The sequence below is a fragment of the Spermophilus citellus genome, assembly GCF_964194105.1.
Source record: "Spermophilus citellus genome assembly, chromosome: 6".
NCBI classification, from domain to species: domain Eukaryota; kingdom Metazoa; phylum Chordata; class Mammalia; order Rodentia; family Sciuridae; genus Spermophilus; species Spermophilus citellus.
Genome location: NC_138187.1, coordinates 15,009,252 through 15,025,774, shown reverse-complemented (window position 1 = coordinate 15,025,774; position 16,523 = coordinate 15,009,252). Strand labels below are relative to the sequence as shown.

Genomic DNA, 16,523 nt, shown 5'->3' with positions numbered 1-16,523 from the left:
CTCACACCCCGCGAGTGTGAGTCTGTCCGCGTACAGTGCGGCTCCCACAGCGTGTGCGTCCGGGAGCAGCGATAGAGGACATCAACTCCACTCAATCAAGTAGGAGCAAGAAAGGTCCGAGGGTCTCACACTCCCACTGCTGCGGCCTCACAACCCGCCTCCGCAGACGAGGGACACACCCCCTCCCCAACTGCCAGCCGCTGCGCAGCCGCCCGCCGGCAAGGGCGTTGCCTCGGCCTCGCGCACCAATCAAAGATGCGGACGCAAATGGAGGCGTGGCCTCAGCCCGTGCACCAATCAAAAACGCTGACGTGCGTAGCACGTGTGGGAGCCGGGGCTCGGTGTCCCCAGCGCGCGCACTCTAAAGGCTGCGCCTACTCCATAGTCCCTGTTTGCCCACCGGCTTCCACTATGCTGCTCTAGCCCACTAGAAGCAAAGGACATTGTTTCCTAGTCCCTTTACTGAGCCTGCGCTTTACCCAAACCTCCACCCTCTCCGTTGCTTCAGCCCTTGTCCACTCAACATGTGGGACTCCCTACCCAAGTTTTCTAATTATCCTCATGTCTTCCCCAAGTACATTAGTGCCCCCTTCTCTTGGCATACTCCATCCACCGCCCCAGTAGCTCAGCTGCAAAAATCATAGGTTCGGGATTCTGTTAAAAGGCAAATTCACTCTGGCAATGTGCTGGGTATGAATTTATTGCCTCTCAACCCCAAATGGGAGCAGGACTATTGAACTGACAAGAGTTGTCAGGAGAGGGCGCTAGAGGAACGCTGTAAAACAAGGAGCTCCTCTGCTCCCAGGACGTTCTTTGGCATTTTTGCCCCCCACCCCATGAGTGCGGATTCTTACTGAGTAATGCAGGTGCCTCGGTTGTTTGCTTTTGGGTGGAAACCTGTTAATAACCGTCTTAATTATAGGTGGGCCGAGAATAGGAAAGAGATGGGTTTTTTCCTTCCTTCCTTCCTTTTTCTTTCTTCTTTTCTTTTACTCCAAACGTTCTTGGTGCAAAGATTATCTTGCAAATGTAGAATTTTTTTTCTTTTTCTTTCTTTGGGCGGGGGGATTACTGAGGATTGAATTTAGGGGCACTCAACCATCGAGCCATATCCCCAGCCCTTTACGTATTTTATTTTAGAAACAGGGTCTCACTGAGTTACCTAGTGCCTTGCAGTGGCTGAGGCTGGCTTTTAACTTGCGGTCCTCCCAGATACAAATTTAGAATCTTGATTTGAGTTTTAGAAATAATAATCCAACTTGCATCTTAATCTTTGAAACAGTATAAACGTGTGTATTTAAACCTCTCTTATCCATAACCAGCTGCTAAGATATGATGTTCTTGCTCTTCAGACTGTCTCATAAGACAGCACCATTATTTTCCATGTTTCTATTCAAATATTCAGAATACTCAGGAATAGGAGTCTTTGTCCTCACCCTGATAAATTCTGCTCTTTCATATTTCTAGGACGGAAAATAGGATAGTTCGCCTAATGGCTATAAATCTGTGCATGTGAGATATATAGGCCACTTATCTAAATGTGCAAAGAAGCGGGCAAACTTTCACTTTTGGGGAACTCTTTAATGCATAAATATATTTACACCAAGATATACACACAGAGAAATGCTCCTTTATGTATCCAGGAGGTGACCGGTGGCAACTGAATCTCATTGTGCTTGCTTTTCAGAGCCACCTGCTGGTTTATCTACATTAGCAAAGGTCAGGAAGACTTGTTCCAGTGTTATCTGACTGACCGAATAGTCTTCTAAATCGAATTGTTCTTTGGCTTTCTCCAAAATGCCAAACACCTTCAACAACAATGATAAAAATGTGTAGCTACCATTGCAATCTCCCCTCCAGTACTCAACCCAGATGAGCCTCCCATCTCTTCCACAACTTAACAAAAGTTTATGATAAAGGCTAGAGCCACAGAAGTGGGAGATGATAAATAGAAAAAAAAATAGGTAATTGAGAAGTTGAGAGGAGGCAATTCTCTGTCTCCATTCTCTTGTTGGGTTAACAATAGGATTTGGGGGGCCAAAATCAGTCATTAAACTCAAGGAGTATTTGAAAAGTAGCCTTAAGGCTCTGATGACAGAATCCCCAATACGACCCGTCATTAGTGTTAGAAGGGCATGGGTGCTCCCATCACCTTTCCCCAGCTGTTTTCCTTGCTGGGAATATAGAAGTTAAGGACCCCTTGAGTCTCCTGCTTCAAGGCACTACCTAAGAGAGGAAAACAGAACAAGAGAATAATTTTACAGATTAAAAAACTGTTACATTTTATTCAGCTTGACAAAGCTAAGATGAAAACCCACAATGACTGAAATCCTTGACACATATCTTGCATTGTACCATATAGGCAAAAAGTGCTTAGTGAATTTGTTACTCAGAAGGAAAAGGATTCTTGAGAAGAGAGAAACACTTGGTAGATCTTTTTGCATTTTAAAACTATGTTCTGACTAAGACAAGAAAGGGCTAGAATTACATTTTTTTAGTACAAGACAAAATAAGGTATTTTCATGGTACATATTAAGCCTTAATCCCCAGGGACTTTATGGAGGTAATTAAGTTTATATGAAGTCATAGGGTGAAGCTCCTACTACACTATGACTGGTATCATTTTAAGAAAAGAAGATACACCAGAAGTGTATGTGGATAGACAAGAGTCCTATAAGTAAGTAAACAGTGAAAAGGAGCCCATCGCAAGTCAAGGAGAGAGGCTTCAGTAGTAACAAGACCTTCTGACATCTTATTAGTAGGCTGCCAAACCTCCAGAACTGTAAGAAGACAAATGTTGTTTAGGCCACTCAGTCTGTGACATTTTGTTGTGGAAGTTCTGGCAGACTAATACAAATGATGTTCAAAGAATAAAAATTATTCTCAAACTTCCGGGCTGGGGTTATGGTTCAGCAGTAGAGTGCTTGCCTTGCACGTGCAAGGCCCTGGGTTCGATCCTCAGCACCACATAAAAATGAATAAATAAATTAAAAAGTTTTTAAAAAAAGGAAAAGTAAAATGTCTGTTAAAAATTATGCTCAATCTTTATAACTTTAAATTTTATGACATGAGATAATAAGTCATATGACAAGAGATTGGTGAACTTCTGTTTTGTTTCCTGCAAACTTCTTAGCATAATCAGGTACAAAAGACTTATAGGGACATAAATCTCCAAAAGAACTCTTTGAAGGGAGGTTGAAAGTAGCAATAACTCATAACAAACAGTTGTTAGAAACACAAAATATATGTATGGCAAGAACAATAAATCTGACTTTACCATTTCACTAACAAAGTTATTAGCGCAACCTGACTTACCTGGGAAAGTATTGGCAATAAATATTTTAAAATCCTCTATTATATTTTGGTCTGTACCAGTCTTGAACTTGACAAACATGGTATAAACATCTCCAAACTTGTTCTTGAGGTGTTGAGGGCTGCCCAGGCACCTGAACTTTCCCTGCACCATAATGGCCAGCCTGGTACAGAGAGCCTCACATTCCTCCATACTAGAAAAACAAGACACCAGAACAATGTAAGACTAAAAACATCTCCAGTGGAGGATATTCTGTAATTCAAACATTCCTATATTGTGATTCTCTTTTAAATGGGAAGTTCTATTTGCCTATCATCAGGATCACAGGAAATGAAGATATTTTCAAGTTCAAAATAGCAGAGGACCAAATCCTCAAATGGAATACCTGAATTTTCCCATCCTCTCCTCACTAGTTAACCAAATAAGGATTCCAGCTATTCCATTCATTAGGATTCCATTCACAAGGAGCTCACATACTTGGAAAATTTACTGTCCAGTATTCTTGTCCCCAAATAATTCTCCATTTTAGTTACTACAACTCTTCATAGTCTTCAACCAGACTTCCCACTGAGCCACACCTGTGAGAGGTCAAGATGATAACTTTGCCACTCTCACGTGTCTTTGTCACTATGTTCCAGAGCAGGCGCCGGGCTACTGGGTCCATGCCAGTGGATGGCTCATCCAGGAACACGACAAAGGGTCTTCCCATTATGGCAACAGCAGTGCTCAGCCTACGTTTGTTTCCTCCACTTCATGGCCAAGGAAGGAGAGAAAAAGTGGGAGAAGCACATTAAGGCATACAAATCAGTAATTTAATATACATCTGTTATTTATAAGAAACAGTTTGCTAAGGTTTCCCAAAACTGAGTTGTAGGAAACAGCAGAGTCAAAAAAAAAAATGCCAGTTATATGTGACTCTGTCAAGTCATGAGATACAAATCCAGATATATAAATCAACTCATTTCATTTGAAATATAGAAAGATGACTTTGTTTACCTAATTCATTTCTATGATATTTATTAGTGAAATTCATTATTCTAGGAATTCCTTAGGATTACACGGTGGCAAGGCCAAAACAAAGAATCTCATATCTGTGCTTATTTGGGAGACAAAAAACCATAGCAAAATATGGAAAGAGTGCTGTCTTTTATAACTCAATGGCTACGATTCAAATAGGTTTTTGAATTTCATCTCCGCAGCTTTGTTGCTAGCATCTAAACCATAGAAAATTATTATTTCACAGTCATTCCTTGTTTGTCAGTATAGCTCAAGTTAATGTGAGTATTCATTTCAAACACAGGGAAGCTCTAAAAACTAAGCTGCATAGTATCTCACCTCAAAGTTTGAGTACGCTTGTTAGCATGGGGTTGCAGATTTAGATATTTCAAAATGTCGTTCACATAAGAGTTAATGTCGTTCTCAGGGATCCCCCACAACCTGGCATACATTATCATTGTTTCCTGAACAGTCATGTGATCCAGCAAGGCATCAAACTGTGGACAATAACCAATTTTTGACCTTACCTAAAATAAGAGAACAGCATTGGACATAAATCAATTATCTCATTGAGCATGGAATAATCATGGATGACATAAAAGACTTAAAGTTCCCTAGGCCATTCCTCTAAGAGGGTTTGATGCCTCACAGAGTTCTTGCAAGGAATTTCTTGTCATTCAGTGGTTACAGATTCACTGTAGTTAGAATCTACTGTCACATGTTAGGATTGTAAGTGTACATAAACGAATGCATTCAGGGTAAGTTTTCATAAAACAAAGTTTTCTTCCTATCATATACCATAGACCAGATCCAAAATAAATTTAAAATAATTAAAAATTAAAGCAATATACCATGCACATATTTATCTGAAGAGGAATGTAAAAGAAAAAGGTTAGTCTAACAATGACTCAACCTGTAAAGGAAAGAAGTTTGATTACCCTAAGCAGCAAAAGAGGTGTAAAATTAATAGTAATAAGTCTGGAAGTAATAATTAGATGAACATTTTTGATTCATGGGGTCTTATTTTCTATAATATGTCTTCATGAGTTCAATCTCAAAGGATGCCAGGATATGGAAATCAAAGATTGTTATAGAAAGACTGCAATACATAGGTTAGGTTTGTTCAGATTCTACTCTTTGTTTGGTATTGATAGATGGATGGCTTATCAACAGGGTCCTAAATCTCTCTTTTGTGTGTAATGTGGCTTTATGAGAATTACCTAAAAGAGTTGAGCAGAGTTGGGATCCTAACTCTTATTTCAGCCATATAGTAATCATAAAGAAAGTCTTAATACAGTACAGAGAATGATGAATATGTTTAGAATTTCCATACATTTGGAAATTTGAAACAAATTTCTAAGAGTAAACCCTTAATTCATGGATTAAGGGAACTCAATACAACTTAACAAAATATTTTAAGCAATATGGGATATAGTGAAGAAGCCACTTTCAAACAAGGAAGAGTAATAAATGAGTTAAATAAATGATTAAGAGGTCAACTCATAAAGCTATTAAAAAGAAAACAGATTCATTTTCTTGAATGTTAGATTCAGTTTTTCAGAACAAACCTTTTGAGGAAATCATTGAAAAATCCTATACAAAACATATTTTGTTATCTCTTTAACCCATTGAAAACTCATAACTATGATGCAACTAAATTTGAAATTAAAAAAATAAAAAATTCTACAAGAATGTGTTTGAAAACTTGAAACTGAACTCCAAATGATATCATGGTTTAATAAAAACTCACAATGAAAGAAGACTGAAATTGAATGAGTTAATCAATAAATTCATAAAGCTAAAAAAAAACCAGCACTTCTTTTCAGTTCATTTATAACTAGGTTTATAAGGTCAAATTCCTTGACAAAAACAACAAAATAGCCTTAATAAAATAGCTTAAATATTTTTAATTTTTTAGTGCATTATAGTTACACAAATTAGTGGTTCATTTTGACATATTCATGAATGCATGTGAAATGTTTGATCCATTTCAGTCCCCAGTGCTTCACCTTTCCCTATCCTCCCCTTCCCCATGATTACCTTCTTTACCTCCACTGGTCAAAACATAGAAGTGCTGACAAGATAAGTAATTAACAGGTCAAACATTTTTTAAACAAATATCAAGAAAATACATTAATAATCCTAATGTCAAAGTCGTGTGTGCCCTGAAGACATTTGAAGATTTAGAGGAATATAAATTTTGGTTTTGACTTAGAAAGAAAGGCATCTATTGGGAGAGTCTTCCCATGATAATCAGGGATTTCAAGAGATAAGGATACAAAGGATGAATCTGTGTTGTATAAGTTTATAATATATGTGAAGGTTCTGCCAAAGACTACTGTCAAAGACTAAAATAAAAGGAAAGCTAACTCATTATACCTCTCAGGATAAGAGGGTTTAACCCAGGCACTGAGCCAAACCTTTAGATATAATTTGCAGTAACTTTCACCATATTACCTAATGTGTGACAGAAAATCCTGAACTATAAATTTAAAATGCTCTAAAATTCTGAAAATGTTCATCTCCCTAGCAGAGGAAAACCCAAACTTCTCCCCGCTTCTCGGAAAACCCTCTTGTTTATTTGATTAAACAAAAATAAAATGAACTGCATAGGAATAATTTTAAAGTCTAAAGAGACACCAACTTTGTTTTAAGGCTGTAGTAGCTGTTACAGCATCTCCTTGCTACCTTCCCCAGCCTTCTCTGTGGACCACAGTGACACATTCAGAAGCCTGTTAGCTAATTCAGGAGTTTTTGAACACTTTTTCATAAGTTCTTCATCTGGTCATTGCCTGTAATGCCTGTGGCCTGCAATATTAACATTTAAGATTTAAAAGTAAAAGCCCAAAAGGGGAAGGGGGGAATAAAAACAAAGAAAACCCCACTTTTTCCTACTAAAGGTTTTGGGGGAAATCTTGATTTCCCCACCCATCCACTGAAATAATGGGGTTGGCATTCCTGAGGCCAAGACCACTTAAAAAGTGGCAAAAGGTATTTGTCACCCCAACGGTCTGCTTTCTGAAGCCAGAGAAGTTATTGTGGTGGTGCATATTTCTCCTATCAGTTTGCCTGGAACAAAAATAAAAATTAGAGGTTTAATGTAGTCAGTATGACTAACACCATGCATAAGACCCATGTTAGAAATCCCCAATTCTGCATTTACTTTTCCTTTAAAACAATAACAACAAAACAAACAAACAAACAAACTCCACCAAGTCAGATTCTTTTAAAAAAAATTAAAGCATTTTACTGACCAGGCATGAGAGCTAATGGACAGTATTAAACAAGATTCATAATAAAAGAATACTAACAACCCTCCCACACAACTGACTATACCTATCATGATAGTTAAAAACATCCCTTTACCCACTCACCCTCATCTGCATTGACTTTAGGGGAAAAGGGGCGGGGAATGATTCTTACCACCTTAAAAACAAGGAAACCCCATAAATGTGAAAAAATCTTCCTCTGAAGACAACTGCATAGACTGCTAGAAAAATGAAGAACTATTGCAGAGTTGGTTATTTAAAGAAAGTAAACACTTTGCTACACATGCCAACATTCAGCCAGTGTGCTCTAAGATAGCCTTAAGAAAAAAAAAATACTACCCAAGCTCAAAAGTTAATACAATCATTAAAAGGAAAACTTTTAGAACCATTGCTGGTTAAATGATGATGGAAGACATCTCAGTAGGCTGGCCTAAAAATATGGAACACTTCATGAATTTGCGTGTCATCCTTGCACAGGGGCCATGCTATCTTCTCTGTATCATTCCAAATTTAGTATATGTGCTACCGAAGCAAGCACTCAAACTCTCTTCTTTTTGAAAGGTCTCAAATTACTCTCAAATATAATGTTTTAGAGGCAGCGTAACATAGATTCAAAGAATAATTCAGGGGTTGGGGATATAGCTCAGTTGGTAAAGTGCTTGTCTTGCACGCACAAGGCCCTGTGTTCAATCCCCAATAGAAAGAGAGAGAGAGAGAGAGAGAGAGAGAGAGAGAGAGAGAGAGAGAGAGAAAGAAGAAGAAGGAGGAGGAGGAGGAGGAGGAGGAGGAGGAGGAAGGGAGGGAAGAAGAAAGATTTAAAAAAAAGAATAATTCAGTGCACAAGTTGACAAGTAACCAAAAATGACAAATACCAGAAATGACAGGCAACAGAAACAATTCTTTGATAACCTTAGATATTGCAATTAGCATTCTCCCATGAGAAAACTACTATGTTTACTCCTTTTAGTAAATAAGAAACTAATTTTAATGTCTCCCAATTTATTCTGAAAAATTCTAAACACAAAAGAAAACCTGAAAGTACAATGAATGCACTTAAAACCCTTAACAAGATCTGTTGCTAAAAAAATAAATGAAAAATTTGACAATATCTCTAAGCAACAGAAAGCATATACACTTAGCTGACTAAAATAAAAGAACTTCTAAAAATGAGAAATACTATATCTGAAAAGACTGAATAAACTAAATGACTGAATTTAACAAGATTAGATATAGCTGAAGAAAGCATTATGAATTGGAAAAAAATCAGAAGAAATTATCTTGAAGGCAGTATAAAGAGATAAAATATGGAAAATCTGAAAGCAAAGATATGGAGAATATTATAAAGATATCTGACAGACAACTGGATTCATAAAAGGAAAGAAGAAAGAGAATGAAGCAGAAGAAATATTTTAAAAACAAAGAAGGAGGGCTGGGGATATGGCTCAAGTGGTAGCGCGCTCGCCTGGCATGCTTGAGGCCCAGGTTCGATCCTCAGCACCACATACCAACAAAGATGTTGTGTCTGCCAATAACTAAAAAATAAATATTAAAAATTCATTTTCTCTCTCTCTCTCTCTCTCTCTCTCTCTCTCTCTCTCTCTCTCTAAAAAAAAAAAAACCAAAGAAGGAAATGTAGGGTAAAAGAATGCCAACAAATCTTAAAACAATAAATATAAAATCTGCTCCTCCAATACACCATAGTGTGAGTGCTGCAAAGCAAAGACAAAGAGAAAATACCAAAAGCCCCTCTCCCCCCAAAATAACACTACTTTCAAAGGACCAAGTGACAGATACCTTTATCAGAAGTCAAAGGAATCAAGAGGGGAAAAAGAGAGGAATAATATTTTCAATATGCTGAAAGATAGTAACTGCTCTTTTAGTCACCTTTTACTTTGCTGTGACCAAAATACCTGATTAGAGCAGTTCAGAGGTGGGAGAATTTATCTGGATCTCATGGTTTCAGAGGTCTCAGTCCATACACAGCCAATACATTGCTCTGGAACTGGGTGAAGCAACACATCATGGGGAGAAAGGCCCAGGGAAGAATGCTGCTCAACTCATGGTGAGGGAGGGGGAGGAGAAGAGGAAGAGGAAGAGAAAGAGGAAGAGGAGAACCACGATGAGAAAAAAGAGGAAGAGGCTTAGGCAGAAAACCCATCTAGGGCACACCCCCAGTGACCCATTCTCCTCCAACCATACCCCCAACTGTCTATGGTTGCCACCCAGCAGTTCACTCAAACTAGGATGAATTAAATAGGTTAGAGTTTTCATAATCCAATAATTTGCCTGTGAATACTCCTACACTATTAACTGGAGCTTTTGGGGGATACCTCATATCCAAACCACAACAATCACCAACCTAGATTGTAGACTCTGAAAAACATACATTTTTGGAATAAACAAAAAAATAACTTGAAAATTACACAATATACTTCCATGGGTCAAAAAGAGAGTTTTAAGAATAAGTTATGTAATATTTTTAATATGATGAAAATACAACTATGAAAATTTGTGGGATGTAGGTAAAGCAATGCAGAGACAAATTTATAGCATTACATGATTTTACTGTAAAAGAAGAGCAAAAATAAACCCAAATCAATATCAAATATGAACATAATTGATAATATAAGCAAGTACTAGAAAAATTGGAATCCCCAAACACTGATGGAACAAATGTACTGTAGTGCAGCCAGTGTGAGTTTGGGGTCAGGTAAGTTGTGATTCTCTGTATTCACTTCTCAGCATCTACAGTTTTGGTGGCAATGGTTGGCCCTATAATCTCATTTCTCTTATGATCTAAAAAGTTTTTTTCAGTTTGTTGAGATTTTTACTTGTTAAGATCAGAGCAGCAATTTCCAAATTTCTTACATACTGGACCAGAAACTACAAGTCAAATTTATTTTTTATAGATCAAGCACATTATCTGGAATATGTTAGAAGAACTGTTGAGAGAACTTGTCTATTCTTGACTTAGGTTCTCAGGGTAAAGTGATTTTTCCTACCTGAATATCTTTCCCTAAGAATATATTTCTCTCTCCAAAATGCACTGGCTGAGTCCTCAGAATCAATATCAATGCCTATAATGATTGCCATCTATGATCTCCCTCCACTTCTCTGTTACCTGCACTCCCAAGTTGACATGCTTCTCACAGACACTAATTGAATCTTACCTTTAGGATATTTTTGGTGATGCTAAAACCTTTAATGAACACATCTCCAGAAGTAGCAATATGCTCTCCAGTCAAAATTTGGAAGGTAGAAGTTTTTCCAGCCCCATTTAATCCAAGCAATCCAAAACACTCCTCCTCTTGGATGGCAACAGAGATGTTTCTCACAGCCAGAATGGGTGGACATTGAAAATATATCTTAAAAATAAAGAAAACACAATACATATTTACACACACATAAACATACACATGTGAATGTATGTATTTGTGTGTATAGATATGTATTATACATCTAGGTGTATATATGTATACTTGTCAAATATAATCAATACCTTGGGCCACCATGGACCCACTACCTCAGAGAGTTTCAGAGGATCTACTAGGAGAACACCCATAGACCTGTAGATCCCACAGAACCACATGGATGAAGCCAGCATTGCTGACCACTGAATGATGTTACCTTGGTGAGTTCTTTAATAACCACTGTGGAATTCAGTGATTCAAGAGGCTGCTCCACGATTCTCTGTCTCTCATTTTGTACATCTTCATCGTCAGATTCCCCAGAAAATTCTTTGGACACTGTTTCCTATGACAAAAATCAGTAGTGGATATCTTTGAAGCACCTGGCCTAGACTAGTTGAATTTAGGGAGGCAAAACAGGAGGATGATTTCTATTGAATATGGAAAATGACAAACCACAAAATACTGTGGCCTGGGGAGAGGGAATGAAGGAGAAGGAAATACATTGATCCTTCCCCAATACATTCTTTCCCAGTGACAAAACAGGCCCCCAGCAGGAGATATCCCTCAAGTCTGGAATGACAGTCTCTGGAAAGAAGCCAAAGCATTGATCCTTCCCCAAACAAATCCTTTTCCAGATACTGACAGCTAACCCCAGACTACCCCCATCTCACCCAATAAAACAGATCCCAAATTCCTGAGTGCCCAAACTGACATACTCATTAAGTCACCTCTCAGTGTAACCTATATAAATGCAGACTCCCCCTTTGGCCAGTGGCTCATTTTCCACCAGGAAAGTGGGTCTATCAGAAGTGTGATTCTGTCCCTGAATAAAGGCTTTTGCTAATCTGTGAAGTTTGCATCTGGCCTGGTCCTTTTGTGCTAGCAATTTCAATGATGTAAATACAGAAAGTTTAAGCCATTTCCAAGAGACTTCCTACACATTGCTGCAGCTCTCATATATAAACTTACTCCCTATTTCCAAAGTTTGAAAACCAGGCTCCCAGTAAGCAGCATGTTCTCATCAAGGTAGAGGCCACAAAAAAAGTTAAATCACAACAGATGTCAGAAATTGTGGCCAAATGTCACTTATTAATAATAAAATATATTCTAGAAGGTCTGTGTGTGTGTGTGTGTGTGAGTGATATGTGTGTATGTGAGATATATTCTTAAAATAGGGGAAAGATTAACTATTTTCTTAGAGAAAAAGGGAAACCAGGAACAGCTTTATGCAGGAAATGTCTGAGTTAAATTGAAAAAATAATAAAATAGATAGGAATTTATCAGGAGACTTATAATGGGAAGAGAGAGGATGAGTTGGGCATTCCATATAGTGGAAAGGCAACTCTCAACTTGTGCCATAGTTCTTTTTTTATTCCAGTCTTGTTTTACTTTAAACTTTTTATTTCAAAAGAATTGTGATTATAGAATCTTTATAGCACTGTTCCAGTATACATTTTACCATTTTCCTAATATTTATATATGTATAAAACATTGGTACATTGATCAAAACTAATAAATCAACATTGGTTTAATTATCTAAACTACAGATATTACTCAAGCTTAGTGCAAAATAGCTTGAATACTTTTGAAGGATATGGAACAACAACCCCCAGAGAGAAAGGATGGGTCCTGGGTGGAGAAGGCAAACAATGGGCTCTGGGCTCTGGACTTTCATCCCAGTAACAATGGGTTCCAACTTTTTTCCTGATTTAGACTTTGAACCTGCACAACTAGTTTCCTGACTTCCAGCAGGCATGTTCTAGGACTCTAATGATTAAGTCACACTAAATATTCTGCTACGATTAACTCTAATCAAAGTCTATATAAAAGAGAGACCCCCCCCTCTTGTAACCAGTTTCCATTTTCTCCCCTAAAATGTGCCATTTCACTGCTACTTAATAAAGAAAGCTTGCTGATCCATGGAGGGCTGCTCCTCTTTCAGTTCTTTTTGTTTACAACTTTGAATGTTAATTTTAGTCTAAGCTATTGAAAAATAACATATCCAGCCAAGTACATAAGTCATAAATCTACATCTTAATGAATTTTCACAAGGTATACAGCTTAAAATAATACCTGTGAAACTATCCTAGATAAATAAAAAAACATTACCCCCCAAAGGAACTATGATTCTGATTTATAACACCATACATACTTTTTACATGTTAGTTTTACCTGTACTTGAATTTTATTTAAGTGAAATTTTATTGCATATAGGTTTGTGTCTAGTTTCTTTGGTATAATATCATGTTTGTGGAATTATTCTACGCTGTTTACACGAGTTATAGGCTCTTCCTTCTCATGATTGTACTCTATTGTAAAAAATAGACATTTTTAATCCATTATAATATTGATAAACATGTGATTTTCTTCCTTTTCTATTATGGATAATAGTATATGAACATCGTTAGAATGTCTAGAACTACATGTCTTTTAGTGGGCAAATAGTATTTATTTCCATTGGGTATCCACCTAGAAGGAAATGCTGGGTCATAATGTTGCATATGTTAATATGCATATAAAGCATGCTTTAGAAGACAATGCTAAGCAGTTTTCCAAAGGGGTATCAACTTACATTCCTAATTATTCGGCATGTTCAACCCTTAGCATTTTTGACGGGTATACCATAATGTCCCTCAGTGGCTTTGTACAACTTTACATATGTTTATCGGACATTTGGAATTTTTTTGGTCATGTGTTAAGTCAGTGTCCAAGTCTTTGAAATTGGATTGTCTGCCTTCTTCTCACTGATGTGTAATTAAAATTTTCTTTCCACTCTGTGACTTGCCTTTTTACTCACTTAACAGTGTCTTTGTGTGGCTCAGTGGTCAAGTACCCCTGAGTTCAACGTGAAGCTATTTTCTATATTTTTTCTAAATCTTTACTGTCTTGCTTATTATGTTCAGTTCACCAAAAGAGTCACCCATCTACAATTGTAAGGAAGGAGTTAGAGTTTATTACTTTTCCACATACATAGTCAACAGAAGGAACACCATTTTTTTGAAAACATCCTTTCCCCATTGCATTATATGTCAGCTTTGTCATGTCAGATGACCACATATTTGTGTATCTATTTCTTTATATTCTATTCTAGTTATTCTCAGAATTAAGTTGCACCAGAAATACTTAGACGGCATGTTAAAACATGGAATGTTGATTTATACCACAAAAGCTTCTAATTCACTAGGTCTGGGATGAGGGCCAAGACTTTGCATTCCTAAAAAATTCCTAGCTGAAGAAGATAGCAATACTTAAAAAAAAGTGTGTGGTTCTTTTATTATTCATATTGTTTACTGATGCACTTTTCTATTTGTCTGTCTTCATTACTCATTTATTTTAAAGATACTGGCTTTTTATTTAGCAATATTTGTTCTGATACTTATCTATATATTTCTTTAAATTATTATAGTCTTGTGATCTCTTTTCAATTTTATGCATATCATTTCTTTTTCATGCCTTATTACACTGACTAAACCCTGCAGAAAACTGTTATAGAGAATTGGGAATGCTTGCATTATTCTGACCTAGAAGGAAGACTTTCAAGAATTACAATATTTTCTGCATATTTTCATAGCTGTATAGATACTTTTTACCAGACTGAGAAAATTCTCTTCTATTTTTAGTTTCTCTTGAAATTTATAATTAACTGAATTTATAAAATCATTTTACTAGCTAGTCATGGTGGTGCATGCCTGTAATCCCAGCAGCTTGAGAGGCTGAAGCAGGAGGATCATGAGTTCAAAGTCAGCCTCATCAATAAGTGAGGTGCTAAGCAACTCAGTGAGACCCTGTCTCTAAATAAAATACAAAACAGGATGGGGGTGTGGCTCAGTGGTCAAGTGCCCCTGAGTTCAATCCCCGGTACACACTCCCTCTCCCAAAATCATTTTACTAAATTTTCCAAAATTCTATTTTTTTCTCATTGTCCATATTTTATGATAATGTGGTGATTGACTTTATAATGTTTCAATATTCTTACATTTTTGGAATATACTTTGCCAGATCATGAATTCAAACCACTAATATATTTGTTAAGAATTTTTGCATCTAATTGGTAAAATCACTCTGGAAAGCAGTATGGAGATTCCCTAGAAAACTTTAAATGGAACCATTATTTGACCCAGTTATCCACTCATTGGTGTATATCCAAAGAACTAAAAATTAGCATACTATAGTGACATAGCTGTATCAATGTTTATAAAAGCTCAATTTACAATAGCAAAACTATGGAATCAGCCTAGATGCCCATTAACAAATGAATGGATAAAGAAAATGTGGTATATTTAAACAAGTGAATATTACTCGGCCATAAAGAGAAATGAAATTATAGCATTGACCAGTAAATGGATGGAACTGGAGAATATCATGCTATGTGAAATAAGCCAATCCCAAAAAACCAAAGGCTGAATATTCTCTCGGATATGTGGATACTAACTCACAATAAGGGGGCAGGGGTTAGGGAAGAACAGACGTACTTTGAATTATACAAATGGGAATGAAGGGGGAACGGGAATAGGAAAGATAGTAGAATGAACCATACATTACTTTCCTATGTTCATATATGAATACACGACCAATGTAATTCTACCTCGTGTACAACCAGAAAAATGATAAGTTGTGCTCCATGAATGTATAATATGTCAAAATACATTTTACTGTCATGTATAACTAAAAAGAACAAAAAAAGGATTTTTTTTTTTGCCTCATAAGAAAATAGAACAGAAATACAAAGGTAAGAAAAAAACAGTGAAATGGAAAAAAATAAGCAACAAAGAAGTAAAAAATTACAAAGTGGGTGTTCAGGAGAGATTAATAAAATTGGTAAACAGTTTAGTAAGGCTAATCAAAAAATATGGCATGTATACACAATAGAATATTACTTAGCAATTAAAGAGAATAAAAGTCATGGCATTTGCGGGTAAATGGATGGAGTTAGAGAAGATAATGCTAAGAGAAGTCAGCCAATCCCCAAAAAACAAATGCCAAATGTTTTCTATATAAGGAGGCTGATTTATAGTGGGGAAGAGAGAGGGAGGAGCATGAGAGGAATAGATGAACTCTAGATAGGGTAGAGGAGTGGGAGGGAAAAGGAGGGGGCTAGAAACGATGGTGGAATGTGATGGACATTAATATCCAAAGAACATGTATGAAGACATGAATTGGTGTGAATATACTTTGTATACAACCAGAGATATAAAAAATTGTGCCCTCTATATGTGTAATGAGAATTGAAATGCATTCTGCTATCACATATAAATAAAAAAATAAAAAAAAATAGAAAGTTTATAAAATAAAAAAAGAATAAAATGGGGGTTGAGTTTTGGGAAAAACACAATTGCCTTACAAACACTAAATACAAAACAAAAAGAAATTATAAACAAATTTATGTCAAGGGCTGGGGTTGTGGCTCAGTGGCAGAGCGCTTACCTAGCATGCATGAGGCACTGGGTTCGGTTCTCAGGACCATGTATCAATAAATAAAATAAAGGCCTATTGACAACTAAAAAATATTTAAAAACATTTATGTTAATAAATTCT

The 16,523-nt window shown here is 36.7% G+C and overlaps 1 protein-coding gene across 1 annotated transcript in view; it reads right to left on the bottom strand.

Annotated features, from left to right (window-relative positions):
• Positions 1-1,667: 1,667 nt before the first annotated feature.
• LOC308652312 (phospholipid-transporting ATPase ABCA3-like) overlaps positions 1,668-16,523 on the bottom strand; it is a gene marked incomplete at its 3' end in the record, with an annotated part of 144,605 nt that continues 129,749 nt past the window's right edge. Inside the window, exons 23-29 of the mRNA XM_081300059.1 lie at positions 11,206-11,331; positions 10,749-10,943; positions 4,649-4,836; positions 3,892-4,062; positions 3,316-3,506; positions 2,153-2,226; positions 1,668-1,808 (exon numbers count right to left, since the gene is read on the bottom strand). Of these exons, the coding sequence (XP_081156185.1) occupies positions 1,668-1,808; positions 2,153-2,226; positions 3,316-3,506; positions 3,892-4,062; positions 4,649-4,836; positions 10,749-10,943; positions 11,206-11,331 (1,086 nt within the window). The remainder of the gene's footprint in view (positions 1,809-2,152; positions 2,227-3,315; positions 3,507-3,891; positions 4,063-4,648; positions 4,837-10,748; positions 10,944-11,205; positions 11,332-16,523) is intronic.